This window comes from Amphibalanus amphitrite, unplaced genomic scaffold (assembly GCF_019059575.1).
Source record: "Amphibalanus amphitrite isolate SeventyFive unplaced genomic scaffold, NRLGWU_Aamphi_draft 000079F_arrow, whole genome shotgun sequence".
NCBI lineage: Eukaryota > Metazoa > Arthropoda > Thecostraca > Balanomorpha > Balanidae > Amphibalanus > Amphibalanus amphitrite.
The window spans coordinates 405,040-428,757 of NW_024881575.1; the positions used below are offsets into that span (position 1 = coordinate 405,040).

Genomic DNA, 23,718 nt, shown 5'->3' on the forward strand with positions numbered 1-23,718 from the left:
TGCGCACGTGCAAACGGGGTCCAAAATGACTTTTGCACGGCACCCTACTAACCGGTCCCCAACCGTGTACCAAATTTGAGCGCAATCGGCCCAGCCGTTCTCGAGATCTGGAAACGCCCCCTGCACGTGCGCACGTGCAGTAGCACCCTAACCGCAACACATGGGAATGCATTGCCTGGTGGGTGCCTACCTGTATGCCAAGTTTCACCGAAATCGCCCCAGTAATTACCGAGTTATTAAAATGGGAACAAATTTGGCACCTCTTATTGTTGTATTTTGCACGTGCAGTGGGGGTCACTCACATAGATGAAGAGTATCCGACCTTTGGTAGAAAGGATGCAGCTACCCTATAAAAATGACCGCAAGACAATCGCTCTAGCCGCTGCTGAGATATGGGCCTCTCAAAATCATTACTTTTGCAAAACTGCTTGAACACCCTTGACTTTTCACGTGGCACGTGCCACGACGGTCACTGAGATGTATCAAAAGTAGTCAATTACGGGGTAGAAGGGATGGGGCTACCCAGCAAAAAAGATCGCAGGCCAATCGGTCCAGCGGTTGCTGAGATATAAGCCTCTCAAAAGCGTTACAGACCGGGCCGGGCCGGGCCGCTCATACTGAGATTTTTCCGTTATATTGAAAAGACTTCGCTTCGCTCGCTGCGCTCGCTCGCTCGTAATCAAAGTAGTGGAGAAGCTGGCCGTGGTTCGGGTGCCAGGGTTAGTTGCGGCCGACAACACGAACCCACCATTCGACCATTCGATCGGAGTTCTATAGCCTTGATTCGATCACTGCTGGTTCACTGCTCCTGAACACCACCGGAAAATAAAACTCCATTTCAGAATCAACTGATAAATTGTTATGAAAGCCGTAATCAAAGGTGAGAGTAAAAAAGATACAAATGCGTTCGCTCTCCGTGCCCCTGATAACATTTCATAATAATTATTCGTTTCTAAGTTGTATGAGCTGCCTTTTATTGACGGGACCAAATATGTAGGCTTGGTTCAATCCACAAATATCTTCTCACACATTAGCTGTGCAGTTGCACGTCTTCCCAGCACACTGGCTGACGCTGTTTCAATCGGTAGAGTAGAATACATCCATTTGCGCCTGCATTAATTCAATCGAGGGGCGCCGCGTGCGTCACTGGCTTCCTGCGATGGTGACGGTGCCGAGGTGTCGCGGTGGCGCCCAGGGCGCCGGGCACAGGTGCGCCCGGAGCCCCGCCCGACTGCGGTCAGCCGAGCGTGACGCGCGCGTCCCCAGATCGGCACCAGATCGACCGACCAGACCCAGCCCCGGTCCGCTGCAGACGCTGCACTGCCTCACGTGTCTGACTGATGGGTTCGCAAAAGAATGTCGTATGTACAATGAACCGCTCAATAACTGATTCATTTTCATCTTATTCATAGCCTGTGGGGAAGGCCTACCGTTTGACGCTAGTCCAGTTTATCTCTCCATAGAGGGCGCTCAGCTGATGTCAGCGGAACATGTTTGTTCTAAATCCGAGCCAGTGTCTCACAGTTTGTAAGTAGCTAACCTTTTCGAACGTAGAACAATGGATGGTGATCGTTCGTAATGTGTTTCCCTCATTGGAAAAGGTTCCGAGGCAGGTGTAATGTACCGAGGTGCCAATTGAAGTCCCTGCTTATCCCAAGACTGAGCCTATTGTTGAGCAACACAACAAATCGGATAGGCAGACAGAGCTCAGCACTCGATGACGAGTCTGTAAGCGGAGGAGCTGACCGGACGGCCGCGGTGGGGCTCTCGGCGGACTGCAGGTGACATCAGAGCTAGTGCCGCGCCCGAGCAGCTCTGTTCGCCGGCTCTCAGGATCAGTTCCGGCGGGTATGCAGATGGGCGGCGGGCGCGGCGGAACACCTCAGCGTGCAGACAGCGTGGAACCGAGCGGTGACGGCGCGGTGGGGACCGACCACCGGCCGACACCAGCCCGGGGCGCCGCGGCTGCAGCGGCTGCCACCAGACCGGCCATACAGCCGGACTGGTCTCAACCAGCTCCGACACAGCCGGGTCATCAGTACGGCCAGTTCACAGCCCGTCAATACAGCCAGACGGGTCTCACAGTCAGATCTCACAACCAGTCCACACAGCCATGTCCAATGTCCATACAGTCCATGCAGCCCCTCGTCCACACAAACCGCCCGCTCAGCCCGTCCACACAAACCGCTCACACAGCTTACAGCCCGTCACAGCCAGTCTTCACAGCCAGTCCTCACAGTCCACCAGTCCACAGCCAATCCACGCAGCCCGTCCACACAGTCCGCCTACACGGTCCGGACTGCCGGACACCGCCGCCCGCTGTCCAGCTAAAGTGTCGTATGTAAGTCGCAAAACGTCAACTTGAAGTGATCACTGCAATCGGCACTTAGTGACAGGTTGAACTGTCAAGTGCTTTTCAGCATTAGTTCATTTATTCAAACATTCATTCATTCATTCATTCAGTCAGTCGGCAGATGAAGTGCATTATCATGCCATTCATTCATTCATTGAATCATTCATTCATTGGTCACCCAGCAGTAAGCGTGCATTCACCCACACCAGGGGGAAAAGCACGGCGTTCTTGGTCATCCTTCAGCTTTTTGCGTGGGTAAAGAAAGCCGCAGCGCGCAGCTCCGCGAAAACTGATGTATATCAATTATAATTTATACAACATGATAATTGATGCAATGAAATACCTACAATGATATATACAATTATCATGCCTAAATTTCGCATCATATGTAAAATTCTTGACCCCAGATCAACTAAGGCCAGGCCACTAGGTCAAGTTAAGTAGCCATGAATAAACCAGTATAACGCCTTTTGGGGCGACTAACGGAGCGAGCGACAGGGTGGGCCTTGCACGTGCGAGATTGCGAGGGGTACCCCCAACTGACTTGTGCACGGCACCCTACTAACCGGTCTCTAGCGATGTGCCAAATTTCAGCACAATCGGCCCAGTCGTTCTCGAGATCTGGAAGCGGCACCCTGCACGTGCGCACGTGCAGAGTGGGTCCCAACTGACTTGTGCACGGCACCCTACTAACCGGTCCCTAACTGTGTACCAAATTTGAGCGCAATCGGTCGAGCCGTTCTCGAGATCTGGAAACGACCCCTGCACGTGCGCACGTGCAGCAGCGCCCCAATTCTGGCACATGGATATGCAGTGCCTAGTGGGTGCCTACCTACATGCCAACTTTCAGCGCAATCGGCCAAGTAGTTACCGAGATATTGCAACAATTACAAAACGGACATCTCTTCGTTTTGCACGTGGCACGTGCATAAGGGGTCACCCACATGCATCAGGAATAGTCCAATACTTGGTAGAAGGAATGAAGCTACCCTACAAAAATTACCGCGTGTAAATCGGTCAAGTGGTTGCTGAGATATAAGCCTCGCAAAAGCGTGACCACGGCCGGCCGGCCGGCCGGCCGGCCGCTCATACTCAGAAATTTCCGTTAATCTAAGGAAAGACTACGCTCGCTTCGCTCGCTCCGTAAAAAGCCTTGTGATCACGTTATTCCTACAAGTTATCTTCAAGAACGTTGAAACTTGATGAAATGCATCAGGATACCTATCAATAACAATACCTAACTTATAAATCTCGAATTTTTCATATCTGTGACGTGCGCGATCAGGTTTTCATTCATTCGACTTTCTACGTTCATTCATTCATTCATTCATTCATTCATTCATTCATACATACATTTTTATCCATTCCTCCATCCATCCGTCCTTTTTCAGCGTGTCATCCACCAACATTCAGTTAGAGAAAAAACAAGCAATTGCTTCATTCACGCTGAAGAGTCTAGATGCAAAATCGGCGATCACAATTCAGACAAAGCCAAACTAAGTCGGTAGATGAAGTGCTCCGATTGATTTTGAAAAGTCCTGCAGCAGTAGGACGTTCGTCATTGTAAAAAGCAACCTAAAATAAAACTAAGCTTTTCATAAGTAGTTGATAAAAAATAACTTTTCCGAGTCTTTTAATACAATGCTGGATCGAATAATTTAAGAACATTCATAATTTGATTATAATAATACCTTGTTGAATATATTCAACCTCATACGATCATAATTGACATATGTAGGTATAGACACTCAAGGGGATTGGACTTTGCTCATCTATTCTTCTTTCGATGCAGCCTCCGGGATACTGATGTCTCTTTACTTTTCTTTTTTATTCTAATTATCATGCATAGCAAGAACCTGACAAGTTAACGCCATTTGCAAAAACAAGCAGCCTATGCGGAAATGGCACGACGATAAAAGTCAATTGGACTCTAAGCTCTAGCCGAACAGACATAGTTCGTGCAACTAAACGGAAGCTGCACCCCTCTTTTTGCCCTCTCGGGCAGATGTCGTTATCTTTTTAACAATAATCATTATTTGTTCACGCACTCTGCAATCACCAAGTGGTAGGCTCGAAAGCCGAACGGCTATGGGGTCAGCGGAGGAACATAATGTCCGCGACCGTTCAGCGCCAATCCCTGGTAACCGGCAGAAGAAAATGGTGACTGGCTCACTGAGCAGCTCTAAGCCTGATTGAGAGGGCCGATATGGGAGAGTCCCCCGGGTCTGATAAGCAGGCGAGCGTGTTCTGTTTGCGGCATCAGCTGGCAATCTGCCGCCTTCCCTTGTAGCACCTTCGCCGACTGGACATGGTATGGTGGAACTTCACCGCGGCCCTGGTATCTGAACTCAGCTCGATACGAGAGAAGGACTACGCTGAAACACTCGGACCAAGTTTCCGAGTAAAGTGCAGCATACAAAACGCCGCGGTGTGTTGAGAGTTACTGCATTTCAATTCTCCACTTCAGCTGTGTGTATTTAGGCAATCTATGTTTGATGGACATTGAAGTAACATTTGTAGGATAATCCCTTCCTAAAAGCAAGCTCAATACACTCGACAGTAATTCACATCTGAAGTCAGGCTCCACCTCACAGGAAATGTCAATTGATCACGGGTATCGTGTTGCACTTACCGGAGCATTGGGCGATTTGTGCGCGATGATGTCGCCGCGTGATAATGGCGTCATAAATCGGCGGCTCGGTCGGCGGCCGCTGGCTGTGCGCCAGGCCGGCCAGGTGTGGCCGCACCAGCGACACGGGACAGCACCCAGCCGCTGAACGGTGCCAGCGTCACCGACAGACGAGCAGAGAATACCAAATCACCTCCGCACCACTGCTGATGCAAAAATCGACACCGGTTTCCGGCGCGGCAAATTGAACGGCGCGTAGAGCGGAGCAGATCAGAGAGAGAGAGAGAGAGAGAGAGAGAGAGAGAGAGAGAGAGAGAGAGAGAGAGAGAGAGAGAGAGAGAGAGAGAGAGAGAGAGAGACTCCGGGCAGAGCGGGACAGATGAGAGAGTGACTCCGGGCAGAGCGGAGCAGATCAGAGAGAGTGACTCCGCCGTGAGTGAGGCATATCAGAGAGAGCTTTCGGGCGGAGGGGAGTAAATCAGACGGAGCCTGCGCGTGGTGACGGCAGTGCAATGACCGGCCGAAAGGACGGTCCAATGCAATTATGCAGTCCAGGTAAAGGTGACAGAACGCTCGTGTGTCATGATGGGCCGCTTATGTAATTCAAATTTACCGTGAAGTTTTATTTACACATGCCTTTAGTATGCTAGCGTGACTGCTGACTAACTTGTGAATTGTGCTTAGATTATATAATGGCGTCCTTGAGGAAATTTTTGTGTTTGAATTGGATTAGTGGTTTGTGTGAATAATATTTACAAATAAATGTGACACTACTCCCTTTGTGCATCTGCTGATAAGAGAGCTATCCCAACGTCATTTCAATGCTGTCATTGCTTGCGACTCTGATGAGGCATATATGAGATTAGTTGTTATTGTTCGACGCCGTGCAGTCTGGGAAAATGTGCTTTGTCCCAAAAACTCTGGCGCTAATTCCAGGAAGTCCAAACGTCCACACTGCACAGGAAGGAAAAGGCCAGGGCACCAATCATCCGATGCGTGGTTTCCAGATCACTCCCGCTGCGTCAGCCGTGGTCTGACGGGGCTCGGGTGATGTGAGCTCACCGTCATTTTGTGTAATGTTAACTATGGCACCTGGTCATAAACGCACGATGATGCTACCAGAGTTGTGTGTCATAGACCGTATAGTTACGTTTGTGTCTCCATTGATAGACGCCCTACCCTAGTGAGCTTACACATGCTGCTGAGGCTGTGCTGTGACCCGTGCATAGGTATTCGGTTGGTTGTATTGGACAAGAGATCTGAGTGGCTTACTCGATCGTCGCTGTACTTTGGTTATTTGGTCCATTGTTTAATATCCTTATTAGCAAATCAGATTGATATGCAATATCTGCAATATGATATGCAAGACAGGTTTATGATATGCTACGTATTCATTACACTAAACGAATTAATCCTTGCTTTTTTCGCTGTCGATGCATTAGCGAACAGGCATAGTAAACGGCATGGAAATATCTCGCCTGGGAGCGGGCTAAATGAGAGTCAGCTGACGTGACGGTAGAGAGAGTTTCCGCGTAATCACCGCCGACTTCAGCGTAGTAGCCGCGGGCCTCTGTAGATGAGCCCACGCTCCCGTCAAGGAGGGACTGAATGCGGTCAAAGTTCATGTTGCAAATGCTTACGGTGTACATATTTATCGGATTGGATAATATTTGTTCAGAACTACAAAGAATCAGGCTTCATTATTTGCGTAAATAAAAAATGTATTGTGGTGGACTTAAAATATTATGGTTGCTGCCAGCCCATAGTCTATAAAATGCCGTAACGACTTCGGGTTTGGTGACGTCAATGTGTGAACAGCGCACGTTTTTTTAGGAACCTTCTTGATTAAATGTCATAATCAAAAGCAGAGTCCCGTCTAAAATCAAATGTATCCCTACCTACTTTTTGCTTTTCAATTTGAAAACTAAACACGTAGCAAGCACCTCCAGCCGTTTCCGACGCTTTATATGATTGAGTCGGTGCTGGGTAAGGTTTGTATCCCCAGCAGCAGCAGCAGCAGCAGCAGCAGCAGCAGCAGCGGTGGTGGAAAGTGACCAAACAAACTGCAGGATTATGGTAATGGCCGTGCAAAGCATCGGCATGGATGATATATTATTATCTCCTCCATGGCATCGGGTTGCAGACATTAGGCAGAATAGCCCAATGCACATGTTTTACAAGCTTTCAAGCAATATTTCCACAAAGTGATTGATAGTAACATCAGACACCTCCACGCCGACATCCCCATTGATGGCTCTAAATGTCAATCATCATCGGAAGCCATTCATTTGTAGAGGATGACTGACGTGCGGCGTGCTTAGTAACGGCGGTAAAACGTCTATATGATGGACAGTATAACGTCATTGAAGTTTTATTAACACAATGCAACATGGTTACCTATGGTGACCATGAAGGCATTATATTAGAAACATTATCATATTAGTTCCTATTAGAAAGATAGAAAGAACTGTTCTTCAAACATAGATATTTCTGTTCAAATACTAGTGATAGCCTTAAAAAGTGTTTTTTTTCTGGTTCAAAAAAAGGTCAATCTTCATTTACATGCATCAAAACATACCATGTTGTGCTATACATGGACAAATAATCATGGTAGCAAACGGTAATTATGATATTATACCCATTATCATTTTGGGCACTATTTTTAGTAAAGAGGTGCTCCGTAATGGTATAGTGAAATTCTTCGGCTCTAGTATGAGAACGGCTTAAGTAGAGGAAGTGGCACTCGAGCACTACCAAAAACAAAATTTTATTTTTAAGGATACAAATGCTGCAATAAAAATATTCAAGACGTGATAGTGAAATGTGATTGTCATTTCTGCCGGTCTTCCATAACTGTGTGATAGTTGTCGTCTCTGTCGGTCTCTGTGTGATAGTGGTCGTCTCTGTCGGTCTCTGTGTGATAGTGGTCTTCCTGTCGGTCTCACATGTATGTATGTGTGATAGTGGTCTTTTACCGTAGACGGACAATTAACGGTGCCCTCTGTCCATTAACGAACTTGATAGAAAGATAAAACTGAGTCGGTGATAGCGGTACATCTCATCGTACACGATCTGCATTGCGGCAACTCTTACCGGCTTAAAAAGATGTCCGGAAGTAATACGATCTCACGTGTTCAGCTACATCATGAAATGATTTGTGGTGGTTGGAATTGCGTCCGAATGAAATGCGGTTATGTTGTTCAGCATCATGCGGACGCATGGAATGAAAAATTATCTAGAATGCAACCATTTAGCCAGGGAAATTGTCTCTTGATGGTTCGATTTCTTGAGAATTTCTTTTTCAATGTTTGTAGTGTACAAATAGCTCATCATAGTAAACGGAAACAATTAATAGAATAACATCAACATTCAAATGGGATGTTACTTAAAAATGAACGATTATGTAACTCATTATGACGGTTATATTATATAATTGTCATTTGTCATGCTACTGACATCACACAAATATATAAGTACCTAAACCTCAGCAACCGTTTGACCATGCGCCTAAGAAGTTATAAGTTGATGCAAGAGCAAGGACGATTTTACATGTTAAGTATTACAAGCTAGGATTTTGTAATAGCAAAACGTATTGCCACAACATACTACGCGCCTTTTTTGCATGAAAGCTCATCTTCGGATGTCATGAGCATCCAGCCTAAAGCCACTGCAAGCCTGGCGCCATGTTCCGGTTAGAGTGTTATGAATAAGGTTGCTCTCAGTCGGCCTGTCGACCTGCCGGGTCGGCGGGTGGCCGGCCGCCGGCGCTGGAGCCGGCCTGTGCTCTGGGCTGAGGGCGAGGGGGAGGGATGTCGCCTCAGCCGCCGCGCCGCCGCCGCCGCCGCCGCTATAAAAGCGTTGCCGGTCGGCGCGGCCGGTCTCAGAGACGGGCAGGCACCTCTCCGGGAGCGGGCACGGCAGCGGGGCGCCACGGGACTCGGGCCACGCCGTGAGTCGCACGAGCAGCATATCAGAGACCACCGAGACCTACACGGACCAGCGGCGGCGCGTAGATACGGAGCGGTGAACACAACGCAACAAAGGTAGGCGAATCAATCGGATGGAGTGCATATAACTTGTAATTGCGGGTCAAATTTGCTAACGAATTAGTCATGTTCAATTGGTCATTCATGTGGTTTACAGTATTCAGTAGCATATGTTGTAGTCCAGTGGTCATGCGCTAACTTATCTCTTATCATAATCCAAGACCCGATGAAAGAGTGCTAACTGAACGACATTTTTAATGATGAAGCTTGCTGCAATACGTCTGAACTTTGAAATGCCTGGCATGCCGATGTTATATCAATGTGCCTACCGATTTTTGATTTATTCTTCACGCTGAAACGCTCATGCTGAAACGCATTTTAAGAAATGGTGAAAATTAGCCATATATCTAGTTAATTAACGAAAATCTTGGCATTAATATTGTGGTTAAATGTGTACTTTACGCAACGTAAATGTATATTTAGACGGAAACGTTTGTAGCGATGCGTTACAAATGCCTTTAGTCGTACTTGGTAACGTACTGATAAGGGATAAAAATATGGTAGGGTGCCTAGCCTATATTTACTTTGGCAGCCGTGATTGACACTTGCATGCTTTACACTATCACGTTAACGAGCAGCGAAGAAGCGATGATTAAATCGATTGATTTGCCAGCTTAATTAGCTGAACACATTTTATGTCATAATGGGGGAAAGGTCGGGGGTGAGTCATTGGATCTTCCCTTAGCACCAACATGCGTTTTCCGACTCCTTAGTGTCGTGTTGAGTGACGTGCCTCAGGAAAAGGTCATGCGCCACCAGACGCCGATCGTAATCCGAACGTTAGGGAAGTCGCGCCGGTCTGAAAACCCGACTACTGCAGCTCGCATTATACCGGGAAAACAGGTGTGAAAACCTGCGAAGCCTGATCACTACCTGTGTGACTAATAATTAAGCGATGAATTATCAAATTGATACCTATAAAAATTGTGTAAATTTAAGGGCTCTGTCAAATTGAACGTAACTTTTTATAAGGGCGTAATTGCATTCCGTTCCTATAAGCGATGCGCATGAATTAGTTAAATTTACCTAGCCTTCTTGCAAGAAATACGCTTGTCCAGAGCAAAGTTCATCAAACGTCCGAATGGTTCACCCAATGTTGTTGTTCGGATATTAAACAAGATAAGATTGTTTTGCGTAAATATTCTAGTTAATTCTTCGTATTTCTACAAATTATCGCACGATGAATAGGATGACCGCATGGTATGCATCTATGTGTGGCATACATGTTCCCACATGTTGGTTATCAAATGACGACAGGTCAACTTATGCTTCTCTTTTGGCTTGGCACTATGTATTCTGAAATACTTCATTTATGCTCGATACTAGTCTATAAATTACATCTGTCTGATTTTGGTATGTTCAAAGCGGTTCAACAGCTATAACGGTAGGTACTAACGCTCCCCCGCCACACCTTCTAAAGCCGCTAAGTACGGCTCTAAGACCGCAGGATGACACCTCCATGACAGCTCCCACGCTAATCCCGATCGGACGCTGTCCGTGACCCCACGACATCAGGCGTGACATCTTCAGCTGATCCGCCGCGGCTTAGGCGGACCTGAATTGGGGCCACCAACAGATCGTGCAGGTCAAAGAGCTACGGCTTACGACACCGCTAAGCCATGATTTCTTATCTCCGGGGTCATTCGCAGCAGCCATGATCTAAAAAACAAACTCACTAAATCTTCACTAAAACAAAAACGCACTAAAATCTGCGCAAAACAGCCAAGAACACTTGATTCTGTCGTAGGATCAGATTCTTTCGTTATTTCGGATTATTTCGGATTCTTTCGTTTTAGAAGCCCTTGGAAGAAGAACAACAAACACTTTTACAAATGAATGGCGTGGAAATATCTGAAGACATTTGTAGGGGAGAGTGGGGCAAAGCGGCCACCCGGGGCAAAGCGGCCATCCATCGTTTTAGCCCTCCACAGCTGGCGTCAGTTCCAATTTATGATTTCCAATTATACTTCTCTTTGCGGTCGTTCGAATGAGCCAAACCGGGGTTTCAGGCCCATCGCCATTGTTCTGTGAAACACGGAAAAGCATTTCTTGCCAGGTTACCAATTATGTCTACAATTTTTAAATGTTATTTTATTCCATAACCGTTTGGAATTTTTATAAGCGTTTTTGTCCATGCATTGCGTGGTTATCGTAAATGCCTTCTACCAATTTTAATACTTTTTACCCCACTAATAGCTGAGCTGGAATATTTTTGTCTCGGACGGTATGCGCGGGGCAAAGCGGCCGGGGCAAAGTGGCCAGCCCCCAATTGGCCATAAGTTGTTTCCATCTGGGTAAAAACATTATTTATATTCAAATGTGTCGTCATGCATTCATCTTGGCCACTTTTCGGTTACATGAGTTACCAAATTATGCAATTAAATGTTTTTCCAAGAAAATTCTTTCTTTGTTTAGCAATAGGTGGGAAGATAACAAAGTTAACATCCATCTTCCCTTAAACCTTGTCACCATCAAATACCCTAGTCGTGCATGAGGCAACTATTCTGTTTCTCATATCGGGACTTGAGAAGTCGCCAGTGGCCGCTTTGCCTCAGGGATGGGGCAAAGTGGCCAATATGCTATAGGTTTAAAGTTTTGTCAATATCTCCCATATGTGAACGCCTTTGGAAATGAAACGCAGTTGGAATAAAAGACAATTTAATAGGGATCACATTGGTATAGAAAGAATCTTTCCAAGTTTAAAAATCAAGCGTCGGCATCGTTAGAAACGTTAGGGTGGCCGCTTTGCCCCACTCTCCCCTATTTTGTATTCATAGCTGTGGAAAGACTCATGTCTCGCAAAATGAAGGGAAAAGGCGAGGAACTGAATTGGCCCATCCGTGTCAATGGATTTGTACCTACTACTCACGAAATGGAAAGCCTAAACCGTTGCTCCATGTAACTACCCATCTTTTTCGTGTTCTCCCCGATTATCCTAAAACCTTTACGTGAAGGAAAGGATGTTCGTTACCTGGTGGTCCGCTGCGCTAAAAACGCTCCTCGGTACCAGGAGGTATCGAGCGGTGCCGTCTCCATGAAAAAGGGCCCGGGAAGGAAAGGCCGGCGGTGCGGCGGCGGCGGCGGCGCTCCTTCCGATCGCCGGTGCCGAGGCAGACTCTCTCCCGGCGCCGCAGTGGCTGGCCGTGCAGACTGGGCTGAGCTGCCCGCGAGGCCCTAATGAGCCACCTGGTGACCGCTGCACGCCCGGTGACGTCACCGGTCACCGGCGGCGTCCCTGTTGCCATGGAGACGGCGGTGTCCGGACATGTCACCGTGCCGACGGACCGGTCAGAGTCGCCGACTGCCCCGGCGGCTTATCGCAAACGGGGACCGGCCCGGCGCCATTCAAAGGCGACGGGCGCATGTGTTGCCAATGGCTGCATATTAGATCGGTATGCGCGACAATGTCGGCACCCAGCAGCTCATGTTCGTCTGTCTGTCTGGAGCAGACCGCTTGACCCATCCCGACCCCGGTCCCTTCGCGGCGCTTAGATACAGACACTGCTGGCTCAACGGCGCTGTGCCTTTCATTCATGAGCGCACGTATACATCTGTTTAGATGTGTGTCTTGCGCGCTGATATTTGAGTGCGTGCGTTTGCCCGTGCGTCCAAGTTTTTTCAGTTATTGGCGTACGCACGAAAGGTTTGTTCGCGCATTTATTATGGCAATAGCGCGTTAGTGATAACAGCTGGCAGGTATGACAGCGGGAGCGCAAGATTGACAACAGGTCAGTGACAGCGTCTGAGACAGCAGACTATGACAGCCACGCCGGGCAGATCGGCCCGTTTGGCGGTGACATGCGCGCCGGCTGAGTGGCCCGACAAACTGGGCGGTCGCCGGCGTCTCCATATTGAAGGTGACCACCGACCCAGACGGGTCGCGGCGCATACGCTTATCGGTCAGCGACTGCAGCGGCCGCATTAGCAAGCTGCTCTCGACTGGAGATTAATAGCGCGACTTCTTTGGGAGAGACTGCTTTCACGAAGCGAGCTTGTTCCCGTTGAACCAGAGGGCGCAGACGAGAAGCCAGACGGGTCCGCCGCGCCCATGGTAACAACAACGAGAGGCAGAAGGGCCTCAGCGCGAGGACATAGAGATGACCCAGCGCTAGTGACTGTAACATAGGGAAAAGAGATGATTTAGCGCTGGTGACTGCAGGGTGACATAGAGATGACCCATGCGCTGATGACTGTAACATAGGGAATAGAGATGACCTGGCACTGGTGACTGTGACATAGGGATGACCCAGCGCTGGTGACTGCGTACCCAGCTGCACCTGCGGTGGTTCAGCAGCAGTGCTGACTGCAGGAGGGCCCAGAGAGCGCAGACTCAGCTGCACCTGTGACGGTCCCGAGTCCCGACTCTAAGATTCATATTCAGCTGCACGGCACCTGTGGCCTGATAGCAGAGAGACGTGGTGTTGGCAGACCAGCTGTCCAGCACTGCATCCGGCGCTCGCGGGAGGCGTGATGAGCTCTCCATTTCCATAGCCCGCGGCGACCACAGCGAATCGTGCGGTTAGCGCACTGCGAATCGTGCAGTTAGCGTGCCTCTCAGAACGGCACGCGGCTAACGCGGGGTCCGGGAAGTGCGCCCCGTCCATTCACCAGGAACTATTATCGTCTACCGCAGCTCCGAGCGTAGAGGTACTGTCCTGACGCTCCCCTTTTTATGACCTGGAACGCCCCATGCAGGCCTGAAAACGAATTCATGGGAAATATCGCCATGAGTTAATTATTTCGTGGTGTTTCATTGTGAGGAACGCATTTATGGGCAATTATCTCCGACTGTTATAACGTTCATAGTAGCTCTCAATATTCTGGAGATCAATTGGCCGAACATCATGCTGCTTCCATGAAGTTCGAAAATATTTCGGCCAAAGCTTGAATGGTCACATTCAAATGCTTATTACTAAAGATAAATAAGTACCAATATTTTTCTTAGATGTGGGCACATAGGATTACGTGAGCTATTGAAACCACAAATTGTGCTCACCTGAATCAAGCTGTTTCGTTTAAAGTTGTTTCGTTCATATACAAGACAATATTAAGTGATTTTCATTGCTTAAAATGTCATGCTATTTAAAAAATCGTATCATTAGGCCCGGTTCGTCCGGTCTATAAGCCTGTTAAAATGTCGCCAGTGCCAGTTGAAGTTTGATCCCATTTGATATACGGATTGGTGCCACGGCACATTCCTGTGGTAAGGGGCGCATTATGACTGAGGAAAGATGACTTTCATGGCAAGCATTAAGGTCAAAGGCAAGGACAATGACTTACCCTGGCACGAAAGCAACAATACGCCGCAGCACTAATGATAACACACTGGGTGATGGCATCTGGTGCAATGTTTTAACCAGCAAGGAGGGGCACGTGTCTCGTGTTTAGGGAGTCAGTTTTAGCACGCGAGATATGTGGAAAACGGAAACCCCATACATTTGTGTAACAGTTATTGCAATAGGAAGGCCGCAATTATTTCAGCTGGTGCTGGTCTCAGACGACTGAAGTCTGTTTCGTGCTCTATTGTGTGACGACTGACGGTCGTTCTGTTCTGTTTCAGATGCTGATGACCTGTCTGCTGGTGGCGGCCGGTCTGGCGGCGACCGTCGAGGCGCAGTTCCAGTACTGCCGGTTCACACCCAAACACACTCTCTGCCAGCACCGGGTGAGCTGACGTGACGTCTCCCTCTCCTCCCCTCCCCGCTCGGCTCCCGTTGACGAGACGTGGCCACCGCCAAAACACCCCTCCCCTCCCCGCTGCCTGCCACTGGTGTGACGTGATCGTCGTCCGAACACCCGCGTGGCCGGCATCCGAACACACCCGACCCGTCAGCTCCCGGCAGCGTGAGGCGGCCGCCACCGTGCTCTTCACACTCCCATCGCCATCAACCAGCTGACGTAACGTCCCTTCGCGCTAAGATACACTCTCTGCCGGCGACGGATGACGTGATGTAGTCGTGATCAGCAGCGTAAGAGCCATCGTCATGGCTCAGCGGTATAGGTCCGGGGCGGGGAGAGGGGGAGAGGGGTCGCCGGACTTCGGCCTGTTCCCGAGCGACGGACAGATGGGCCCCTCTGAACCATCGGTGTCCAAGACAATAGCGGGCTGAGCAGCACGACGCACTCTCGGTGGTTGAGATATCCGCGGAATATCCGTGATTGAGTAGCTGATATGCGGGAGCTTACTTCCTTGGAAACAGCGCGGCTCTGGGGAGCTCGGCGCCCATTTCCATTCGTCGAGCACGGTGTGGGCGGCGACGGGCGGTCAGCGCGCGTCCGGCGCGGCGGGGGCGGCGACGGTGACCACGCCGGTCGCGGTGGTCCTCCGACAGCCGCCGCCACAGACGGACCGCTCCGCCGGCCGCTCATCTGAAAGGCAAATGTGCGCCGGCCAGTACGTGTTAATTCGGGGCGCGGCGGCGGCGGCGGTGGTGCGCGCGCGCAGCCCGCGGGCCGGTTCTCGCCGGCAGCGCGCGATGGATCACAGTCGGAAGCGGCAGAGGCAGTGACGTCGGCCGGCGGGAGCCGCACCTGGACATCCTCCCCCCGTCACCCCCGCTGCGCCGCCGGCCGGCCATCTCACGCTGCGACAACACCACTTTCTCCGATCTTATCCACCGGCCGGGCTCTGTGGTCCGCGCCGCCATAATACGCTAATTTATCGGCCATATATGACCTGGTTCTCGTCGAACGCATGCGAAATGGATTACCTGCGCCATGCACGAGTCGGCTTAGACGCAGTTCACGAGCGAAACGCACGCAGCGGACCGGCGCTCGATGGCGGAGCGGGATGGGACGACCTCACATCTGTGCATGATCGCTGCACGGTGGCGCCCACTTGACGTCAGGAACCTGCATCGCCAAAACGACTGAACCTTGTTTCCAGGTTTGTTGACAAGTAGCAACATACGCCAAGATGCAGGCACATCAGCGATGCATCAATCCAGCATTCATTGACGCGACCGGTCCGGGGCTGGACGCGAACAGGTGCCATCAGTCAGTCTATACATGAGCGCTTTATCGGCCGGCCGGGCCCGGTTTCCGTTTGACCGCGGCTGCCGGCGGTGTGGCCGCCCTTATCTGCAGCGTCTCGGCGGGACGGGCCGCGCCGGCAGCACCTGCGCTCATCGCCGCACCTGTCTCCGACAGTCTCACCGTCCGCACCTGGGCCGTGATGAATGCTGCTCTTCGGCGAGCTCGCTGACCCGCGTCCCAGATCGGTGACATCTCGGCTGGCGGCGGCGTCTTCCGGCGGCCGGTCGGCCCGAGTTCACCTTCACAACCAGCTCACCAAACGGCCCACCGCCGCAGCTCAATCCATCGACGGCTCAACTTTCGCACGCTGGTGGTCTGACGGGCATGTGTGACTGATGATTTCTACTTGTCCATTCCCGAAAAAACTCCCAGACAGTTTCCCGCGACGGCCGGCAAACGATAACAACAAATCTCTCCGAGCATCACCGTTATGGCTCTAGCGGACGGAGATTGGCTCATGAATAACCCATCGGGCGTCGTTGCACGTCGCCCGCCGAGCCCGCGGGTCTGCCGAGGGCCGGGCGGTGGGCAGACGGTCCTCGGTCCGACCAGACCGGACGGACCGGCGCGTGCCGTCAGCGGACTGATGGCCCATCTCGGTCGGTTGGTGGTCCGTCTGTCTGAAGGACGACGGACGGCGGTCGGACCACCCCGCCGGACGCCGGGGGTCCGTCTGCCCGACCGGCGCGGACGGAAGCCGCTCCCACTGAAGCTGCTAACATGGCGCGGCCGGACGGCCAGCCGGGATGGGCGCCGGCGCCGGCCGTTTTTTTGTGGACCCTCCCCGGGATGGGTGTGTGTAGCTGGGCGGAAGCGGCGGAACTGGGCAGTGCCAAGGCTGTCCTCTCCTTTCCCCGTCGAAGGACCGTAGTGCCTTTGACCCAGACCGGCTGCCCTTCCGGAAACACCCCATCCATCCACCCGAGTCCACTCTACACATCCAGACGGAGAGTGGACCGCTCAGATACCATCGGCGGCCCTCTTCCTGCTTCGGAGCGGGCCGTGGGACCTCGGTCTCCAGCCACCTGTTCCCCGTTTTATTGCGCTTGGTTATGAGATTAACAAAATGCCACCAGACTTGTCAATTAAAGTACTTATCGATACTAACGAACAATCTAATCGGCTTTGGTGCCGCAGTCGACAGACCATGAGTCATGCGACCCGTTTTCCGTTTTCTGCTTCAGTGCTACTTCTTTTATTATTGTTATTGTTGATGCTACTGCTGCTGCTGTTGTCGTTGCTGTTGCATGATAACCACTAATATGGACAAAACGTCCACACTTTCTCGCGGAAATTACGCCCGAGTGTGCCATTCTGTGGTGGGACGGCCGCTTTCCTGCGGCGGGCTGCCACCCGAACCAACACACGCAATGGCAATACATATAACATCACTGTCATGCATGTTTCATGGTGTGCTCCGAGCGGCCGGGCAGGATTTCCCGCGATGAGCCGCCTGTTATTGAAGGGAAAACAGCCGGGGCGGTCACGACAAACGGTGGCGCCGGTGACACCACCCACCACCGCCCGGCCCGGGTGGGCGTCAGTGCCCTGGGTCAGTGGCTCCATTGTGGGCGTCCACGCCCCCATTCAGAGGTGACCCAGTCCGTCTGTGGCCGATACCTGTCTGCTCTGCACCCTGTGGCTTATGTTTTTGTCTGTCGGCAATGTGCACTGTGCAATATGTGGCTAATATTGTCTCTAGATGCCTCCCCTCGCCGTCAGCCGACTGACCTGCGTCCCTCTCCTTCCCCTCAGGGACCCGGTCCACGCTGTGACCAGATGCAGGCGCGGGGTGTCACCGCCCGAGAGGCCAAATACATCGTGGCCGAGCACAACGAACTGCGTGACAAGGTGGCCAGCGGGCGCGAGACGCGCGGCAGCATCTACAGCCAGCCACAGGCGGCCAACATGAGACAGCTGGTAAGAGTGCGCAGTGGGGTGGCGGACCGGCGGGCACTGCAGTGCGTGGGCGCTATCTCACTTGTAAACAGAGAATTAGAAGCGCATATAGTGGGGGTGGCGGTGAGAGTGCGCAGTGGTTACGGCAGAACGGTGGGGAATACAGTGCGTAGTGGGCGCTAACACGTGTAAACAGGGGATGTCACTTATATAAGCGCACATAGTATAGGTAGAGTCAACAAATGACGTCAGAGAATTGACGTATTGAATGCATTAGATATGTGGTGGCGCAATAAGATCAGTTCTGAGAGACTGTAATGCGCACAGTGGAAAATAACACCACAAGGCAGGGAGACTGTGTCGCCTTCAGTGAGCGGTATCGATAATTCCAGAACCTAGAAGAGACTGTAACGCAAAGCAATGACACTGGCAGATCAGGGAGGCCCTCAGTTGGCGGTCAGCAAGCTTGGAGACTGCAGTGCACTCACTAGACAATAGCACCAACACATGGAGACTGCAACAGACCCAGTAGGCAATATCACCACGATATCACGGAGACTGCAACAGCTTCACTAGGCTGTAGCACCAGACAATATTGAGACTGCAACGCGTTCAGTAGGCAGTAGCACCAATAGAACCGGAGACCGCAGTAGCCTCAGTGGATTGTAACACCAGCTAGCACGGAGACTGCAACGCACTTAGTAGGCGATAATACTAACAACCACGGAGACTGCAGTGCAGAGCACTCACTAAGCAGTAACACCAAATAGAGTGGAGACTGCAACGCGCTCATAAGGCGGTAGCACCAACAGCCACGGAGACTGCAATCACTCATTAGGCAGTAACACCAAGAGCCAAAGGAGAGCGTAGTTTCTCTAAGGCTGCCTAATAGACCTCTCAGTTGTGTTTGGACGAGACTATGAACAGGTGGTCTGGGTTGTTGACCTGTGTCGACAATGCCGCTGACGTGTGTGTCCTCCCTTCCCCTCAGGAGTGGGACGAGGAGTTGGCGAAGGTGGCGCAGCGGCACGCCGAGCAGTGCGTCTTCAAGCACGACTGCCGCGACTGCAAGCGAGTCGGTGAGTGTGGCACATCCGCCCGAACCGCCCCGCCACGCGGATGTGGCCGGTCGGTCGGCTCATTCAGAGCCGGTGGATCCGTCTGAGACGCCGGCCGGCCGGTCGGGATCATCAGGGATTCCGTCCGGCGGCACGCGGGCTATGTTTGGCCCTGGCCGCGGTCGTCGCTCGGCCGGCAGACGGTATGTGCGGCCGCGCGCGCTCCGATGCCGGGCGATAGGCGGCTGCACGGCCCTGGACGGACGCGCTCCATTTGTAGAGGACGGCCCAGTCTGCCCCGCGGGGTGGACGGGGCCGCCGCCGCTCCTCTGGGGCGCTCTCTCTGCTAAGCTGCTCGCCACAGGGCAGCTGATCGGACCGCTCTGATACCAGGGAGCGCCGGCTTTGTTTTGAGAATTTAGAGACGTTAAAAATGTCCAGCCCAAGCTCCCATAAAGATAAGCACGGCAAATATTCCATAAATACATTCGCCCAGACTAAGGAACGTCGCCAGTATGAGATCGCAGCTGTGTACGATGCGGTAGCTTGTTGTCAGGGCCGGGATTAACAGTCATTTCCGCATGGTTCACAGCGCGGTTCAAGGTGGGCCAGAACCTCTACAGTTCGTCGAGCACGCGTCTGGACAACTTTTCCGAGTGGCGGCGCGCCATCTACGCTTGGTACGACGAGGTGGCCCTCTTCAATCCGGAGCACATCGAACCCTTCGTGTGAGTACATAGACAACCAGCGTACCTTCGTCATACCAGCGCACATAGCATCACGTACCAACCGCGGAACATAATCCCCATGATACGCACTTTACAGGGTGTCTCAAAAGTTCGTTCACAGGTACCAGCCATGCTTTTTTGTCAATAATTCTGAATCAACAAGAAATTAACAGTCGAAATTTTGCATGGGCATTGGTGACAACCTTCCTCAAGCAGTCTCATTGTTTTCAAGTGCATTCGACCCTTCATGAACTCACAAAAAGGGTTCACCTCTGACCATGGGTCAGGCACGAAAATGTAGGTTGCAAAGTCGGGTATGTTGTGAAACTCTCTGTTTCAGGAGTAATGGGAATGGTTAAGTCGGAAATGACACATGGCTAAGTGTCGGCGAGGATGAGTGCAACATGATGATCATCTCATAAAAACGGTGGCTAAAATTTTTGAAGGACGAAACCATGCGAGACTAACGGCGTTTTGAACGACCCTCGCACGACAGCAGACTCGTGTTCCGGAAAGCAGCTGAAAATGCGGGCATAACTATTGAAAACTGGCAAGACGGTCACAGACAGAGGTTACCCATTTTCAAAAAGTGCAGGTAATCGTAAAATAAAGACAAATTATAATTTAAAATTGTTTATTATATCTATAACGCTAATTTTTGGGGACAATAACACAAAAATCGTCAATGCCAAGGACACCTGACCCTCCAAAAGTGTCAGTTATTGTAAAATTTTATCTAACAAAGTTTCAAGAGGCAGATCTGCAGCGAATAATTTTCTTTTAAACACAAAATCCCGATAAAACCACACGATGGACTGGTTTGGGCCGTTTACAAAGCAGAACATCTCCCGAGGAAAACACTCCGCAACCGAGCGAAGGTCTTGGCATGGGGAATGACGAGCGCTTGGAATTTGCAAAATTTGCACAATGTGTCTGAGAAACAGACGTCCGACACATTCTGCTACCATATGATGCGAAAAATTTACTCCTGGCACTTCCCGTTTGTTCAGGACTGGGGTCGTTTTGAAAAGGAAAATGGCGCTTGGGATGTCGGCGCCAGTCATTCATGAAGGAGTTAGCGCCAGAGAATGCCTACAAAATACTCAAGAATGGTGTCGATGCAAGCTGTCGGCTTTCAGGGAAAATCAGATGTTGCCGGGGAGCTAGTCAAAACTAAATCCGACGCAGAAACTGCAGGGGATTCCCCTGCAAGAGCTTGAAAGCTGGTAACCTTTTATCAGCCTCCGGCAGCTGACGGAGCAACAAAAATCGGTATGAGCAAATATTTTTGGAGATACAGCAAAGGGGTTGGTTTCCAACCTTCTTAATCAGTTGTCAAAGCATGCATATTTGTCTGGTGTACACACAGACACCAAAACCTTATACTTTTGGCCGGTTCTTATATGCTTTATTGGCATGGGAAATGTGTGAACGAACTTTTGAGACACCCTGTAGACAGACATTGACTAGAGGAATGTGAGACAAGTTTCTTCTTCCTTATACGTAGCCGACACCAGGTTTAAATAATATTATTTGTGATCAGTTTGCATTCAAGGCTTTGTGCTGCCTAGTTCGCTCGCTCTCTGGTTAAGTTTGTACCTACTACCCAGTCCTTTTACTGACGTAACGTGTTTCTGTCTGTTTAGGTTCTCCTCTCCACTGGGCCACTACACGCAGCTGGCGTGGGCCACCTCCAGCAGGATCGGCTGCGGCTACGCCCTGTACAAGGAGGGCCCCTGGTGGACCAAGTTGTACGTGTGCAACTACGGCTCGGCGGGCAACTTCCAGCGGGGACAGATGTACGAGCGGGGCACGCCGTGCAGCCAGTGCCCCAGCGGCACCTCCTGCTCCAGACAGTACCCGGCTCTCTGCAGTGAGTACCTGACCAGTCGGCAGCGGCTGGCTGCGCGAGGAAACAACGGTCATTAATTACTGATCGTCTCTTTGTTGTCGATTTATCCGAGAAAGTTTCTCTTGGTGCATGTTTGATGTTTAGTTTGATTTGAAGCACAGAAGCATCGGAAGTACCTACTGACGATCGTAAGGCAAACGCCAGCTTCAGTTCTTCGGTCCATTAGCTGCGAACGAACTGTAGTTGCCACTGGCCAGTCACCTGATGCGAGCGTTCTTTACCGCCGTGTCCATCACCGTAAGGTCGTCGCTCCATTCTGACTCCCTCCCTCCGCACGGCAGGTGACGGCAGCGGCGGGTCGCCGATCGTCTCCACCAAGCAGCCGGCGCTCCCGGCCACACCGGCCGTCGACCTGTCTTCTCTGCCCAACGCCGACGGTCGCAGCCTCTTCAGCTGCGACCTGGACCACGAGGGGTGCCGGGTCAAATTCATCGGCACCACCTGGAAGGTCATCAACACAGACTCGGCACAAGGTGCGTACGGGTCGCGAGGCGAGGTGAAGATAATAAGGGCTTGCTCAATGATTCAATCTTTGAAACGTTGAAACGTTTGTTTTACATCCTTGGTCTGAATCTGCTGTGTAGCTGCGTTCACCGCTGCCGCCGCCGCTGACCGGTCGCTCCGTGTCGTCTCCCTCAGGTCGGATCCTGGGAACGGCCGTCACCTCGGGCCGCACCACCGAGTTGACGTTCCAGAGCCTGGTGCTGCCGCCGCGCGAGGGCTCGCTCTGCCTGCACTACTCGTTCCTCAAGTACGAGCTGCGCGGCAGCGCCGCCGTAGAGCTGGTGTTCACACTCGAGCCGATGGTGAAGTCCGGCCACCGGCCCATCGAGCACGTGGAGCGGTCGCACGCGCGCGGCGCCATGACGCGGCGCTCTGTGCAGCTGGACCACGTCACTGAGCCGTTCCGACTGCGGGTGTCGGCCTCGGTGCCGGCCTGGGCGTTCGGCCAGGCCACGGTCGTGGCCGTGGACGACGTGCGCCTGGTGGCCGGTCCGTGCTGATCGCCGCACCACCGCGCCGCTCATCGACAAAAGACACACCGTCCCCGGGCCGCCGCCGCGACCGGCCTCCTCAGGAAACCGCGCCTTGTTGGGTTTGATGTTGACGCGCCTTGTTATGCTGCCGAGTGGTTTTACGTGTAGTTACGGCAATGTGTACAGAGCTGCTCGTATTTGACGTCATTTACCCCCTCTCATGTTGGTCGTTGTACATATTTTTACCATGTCCATTAAAATGTACATAGGCAGGGTATAAAAGGGCCCGAAATACGGATTAATGGGTACATAAGGTTTTCTGCATCGAGGGCAGCGAATTTCTTCCAAGCAACACAACACAGTGTGTGTTATCTGCTCAGCTTGCCAAGCGATCCGCTGTCCCAAATATGTAAATAACTGCAGATCTCAGGTCCAAGGCGCTGGCGCTGGCCCTAATATCGAACTGTGTGCCGAAATCAGCTCCGGCCGCATCTTGCTGGTATTGTAAGCGGTCTCTCCTGTTTTGAAACAGAATGTTTATGAACTAGAGACCGAATGCGACGTCAACTCGATGCCGTGCCTCCTGGTACACACGCGTTCGCGATCCCTGATTTTCGGGGCCATTCTGCGTCTCTGTTGGATGCTGCACCTACCGGCAATTCGTCGCTTCCCTGAGCCCATTATCAACTGTATTGTTGGCCCAGTGCATATGTATTCACTATTTAACCGGTTTGCTGTTCGATGTGAGGATGTGCGGGTGTTCAGTTTTTGATGAACCACCCCGGCCGTCTGGTGTCGCCGTGTGCCGAGCCCTTCCCAGGTGCCCCTGTCCGGAGACCCGTCCCTGTTTCCGTCCCGTCTCCACGGTGTTTTGGAGGGAGAGAGCCCCAGCCGAGTGTCGGCCGCTCAGTGCAGGCGCAGGCCGCCTGCCGCGTCTCTGGGGCAGGACCCCCAGCGACGTCATGTTATTGCAATACAATCGTATCGATATACGCAGTGTCTGAATCGACCAGTGTCGGCGGAAAGTGCGACGGATTGGCGCGTCAAGGATCGCTGACACAAGTGCAGAAGGACACAAACT

General features: G+C 51.6%; 1 protein-coding gene across 1 annotated transcript; it reads left to right on the forward strand.

Annotated features, from left to right (window-relative positions):
* The first annotated feature begins 8,851 nt into the window (after positions 1-8,851).
* LOC122379512 (venom allergen 3 homolog) lies at positions 8,852-23,629 on the forward strand. The gene is made up of 8 exons (XM_043361780.1): positions 8,852-9,025; positions 14,589-14,693; positions 17,819-17,983; positions 18,954-19,041; positions 19,613-19,748; positions 21,395-21,621; positions 21,942-22,133; positions 22,300-23,629. The coding sequence occupies exons 2-8, from the start codon at positions 14,589-14,591 to the stop codon at positions 22,662-22,664; spliced, it is 1,278 nt and encodes a 425-aa protein (XP_043217715.1). The 5' UTR covers positions 8,852-9,025; the 3' UTR covers positions 22,665-23,629.
* Positions 23,630-23,718: the final 89 nt, after the last annotated feature.

What these genes read in the sequence shown, in the direction of transcription:
- LOC122379512 (XM_043361780.1), top strand. Translation starts at nt 14,589, where the DNA reads ATGCTGATGACCTGTCTGCTGGTGGCGGCCGGTCTGGCGGCGACCGTC. An exon ending in ACACTCTCTGCCAGCACCGG is followed by an intron (nt 14,694 to 17,818) that starts GTGAGCTGACGT and finishes CCTTCCCCTCAG; the next exon opens with GGACCCGGTCCACGCTGTGA. An exon ending in CGGCCAACATGAGACAGCTG is followed by an intron (nt 17,984 to 18,953) that starts GTAAGAGTGCGC and finishes CCTTCCCCTCAG; the next exon opens with GAGTGGGACGAGGAGTTGGC.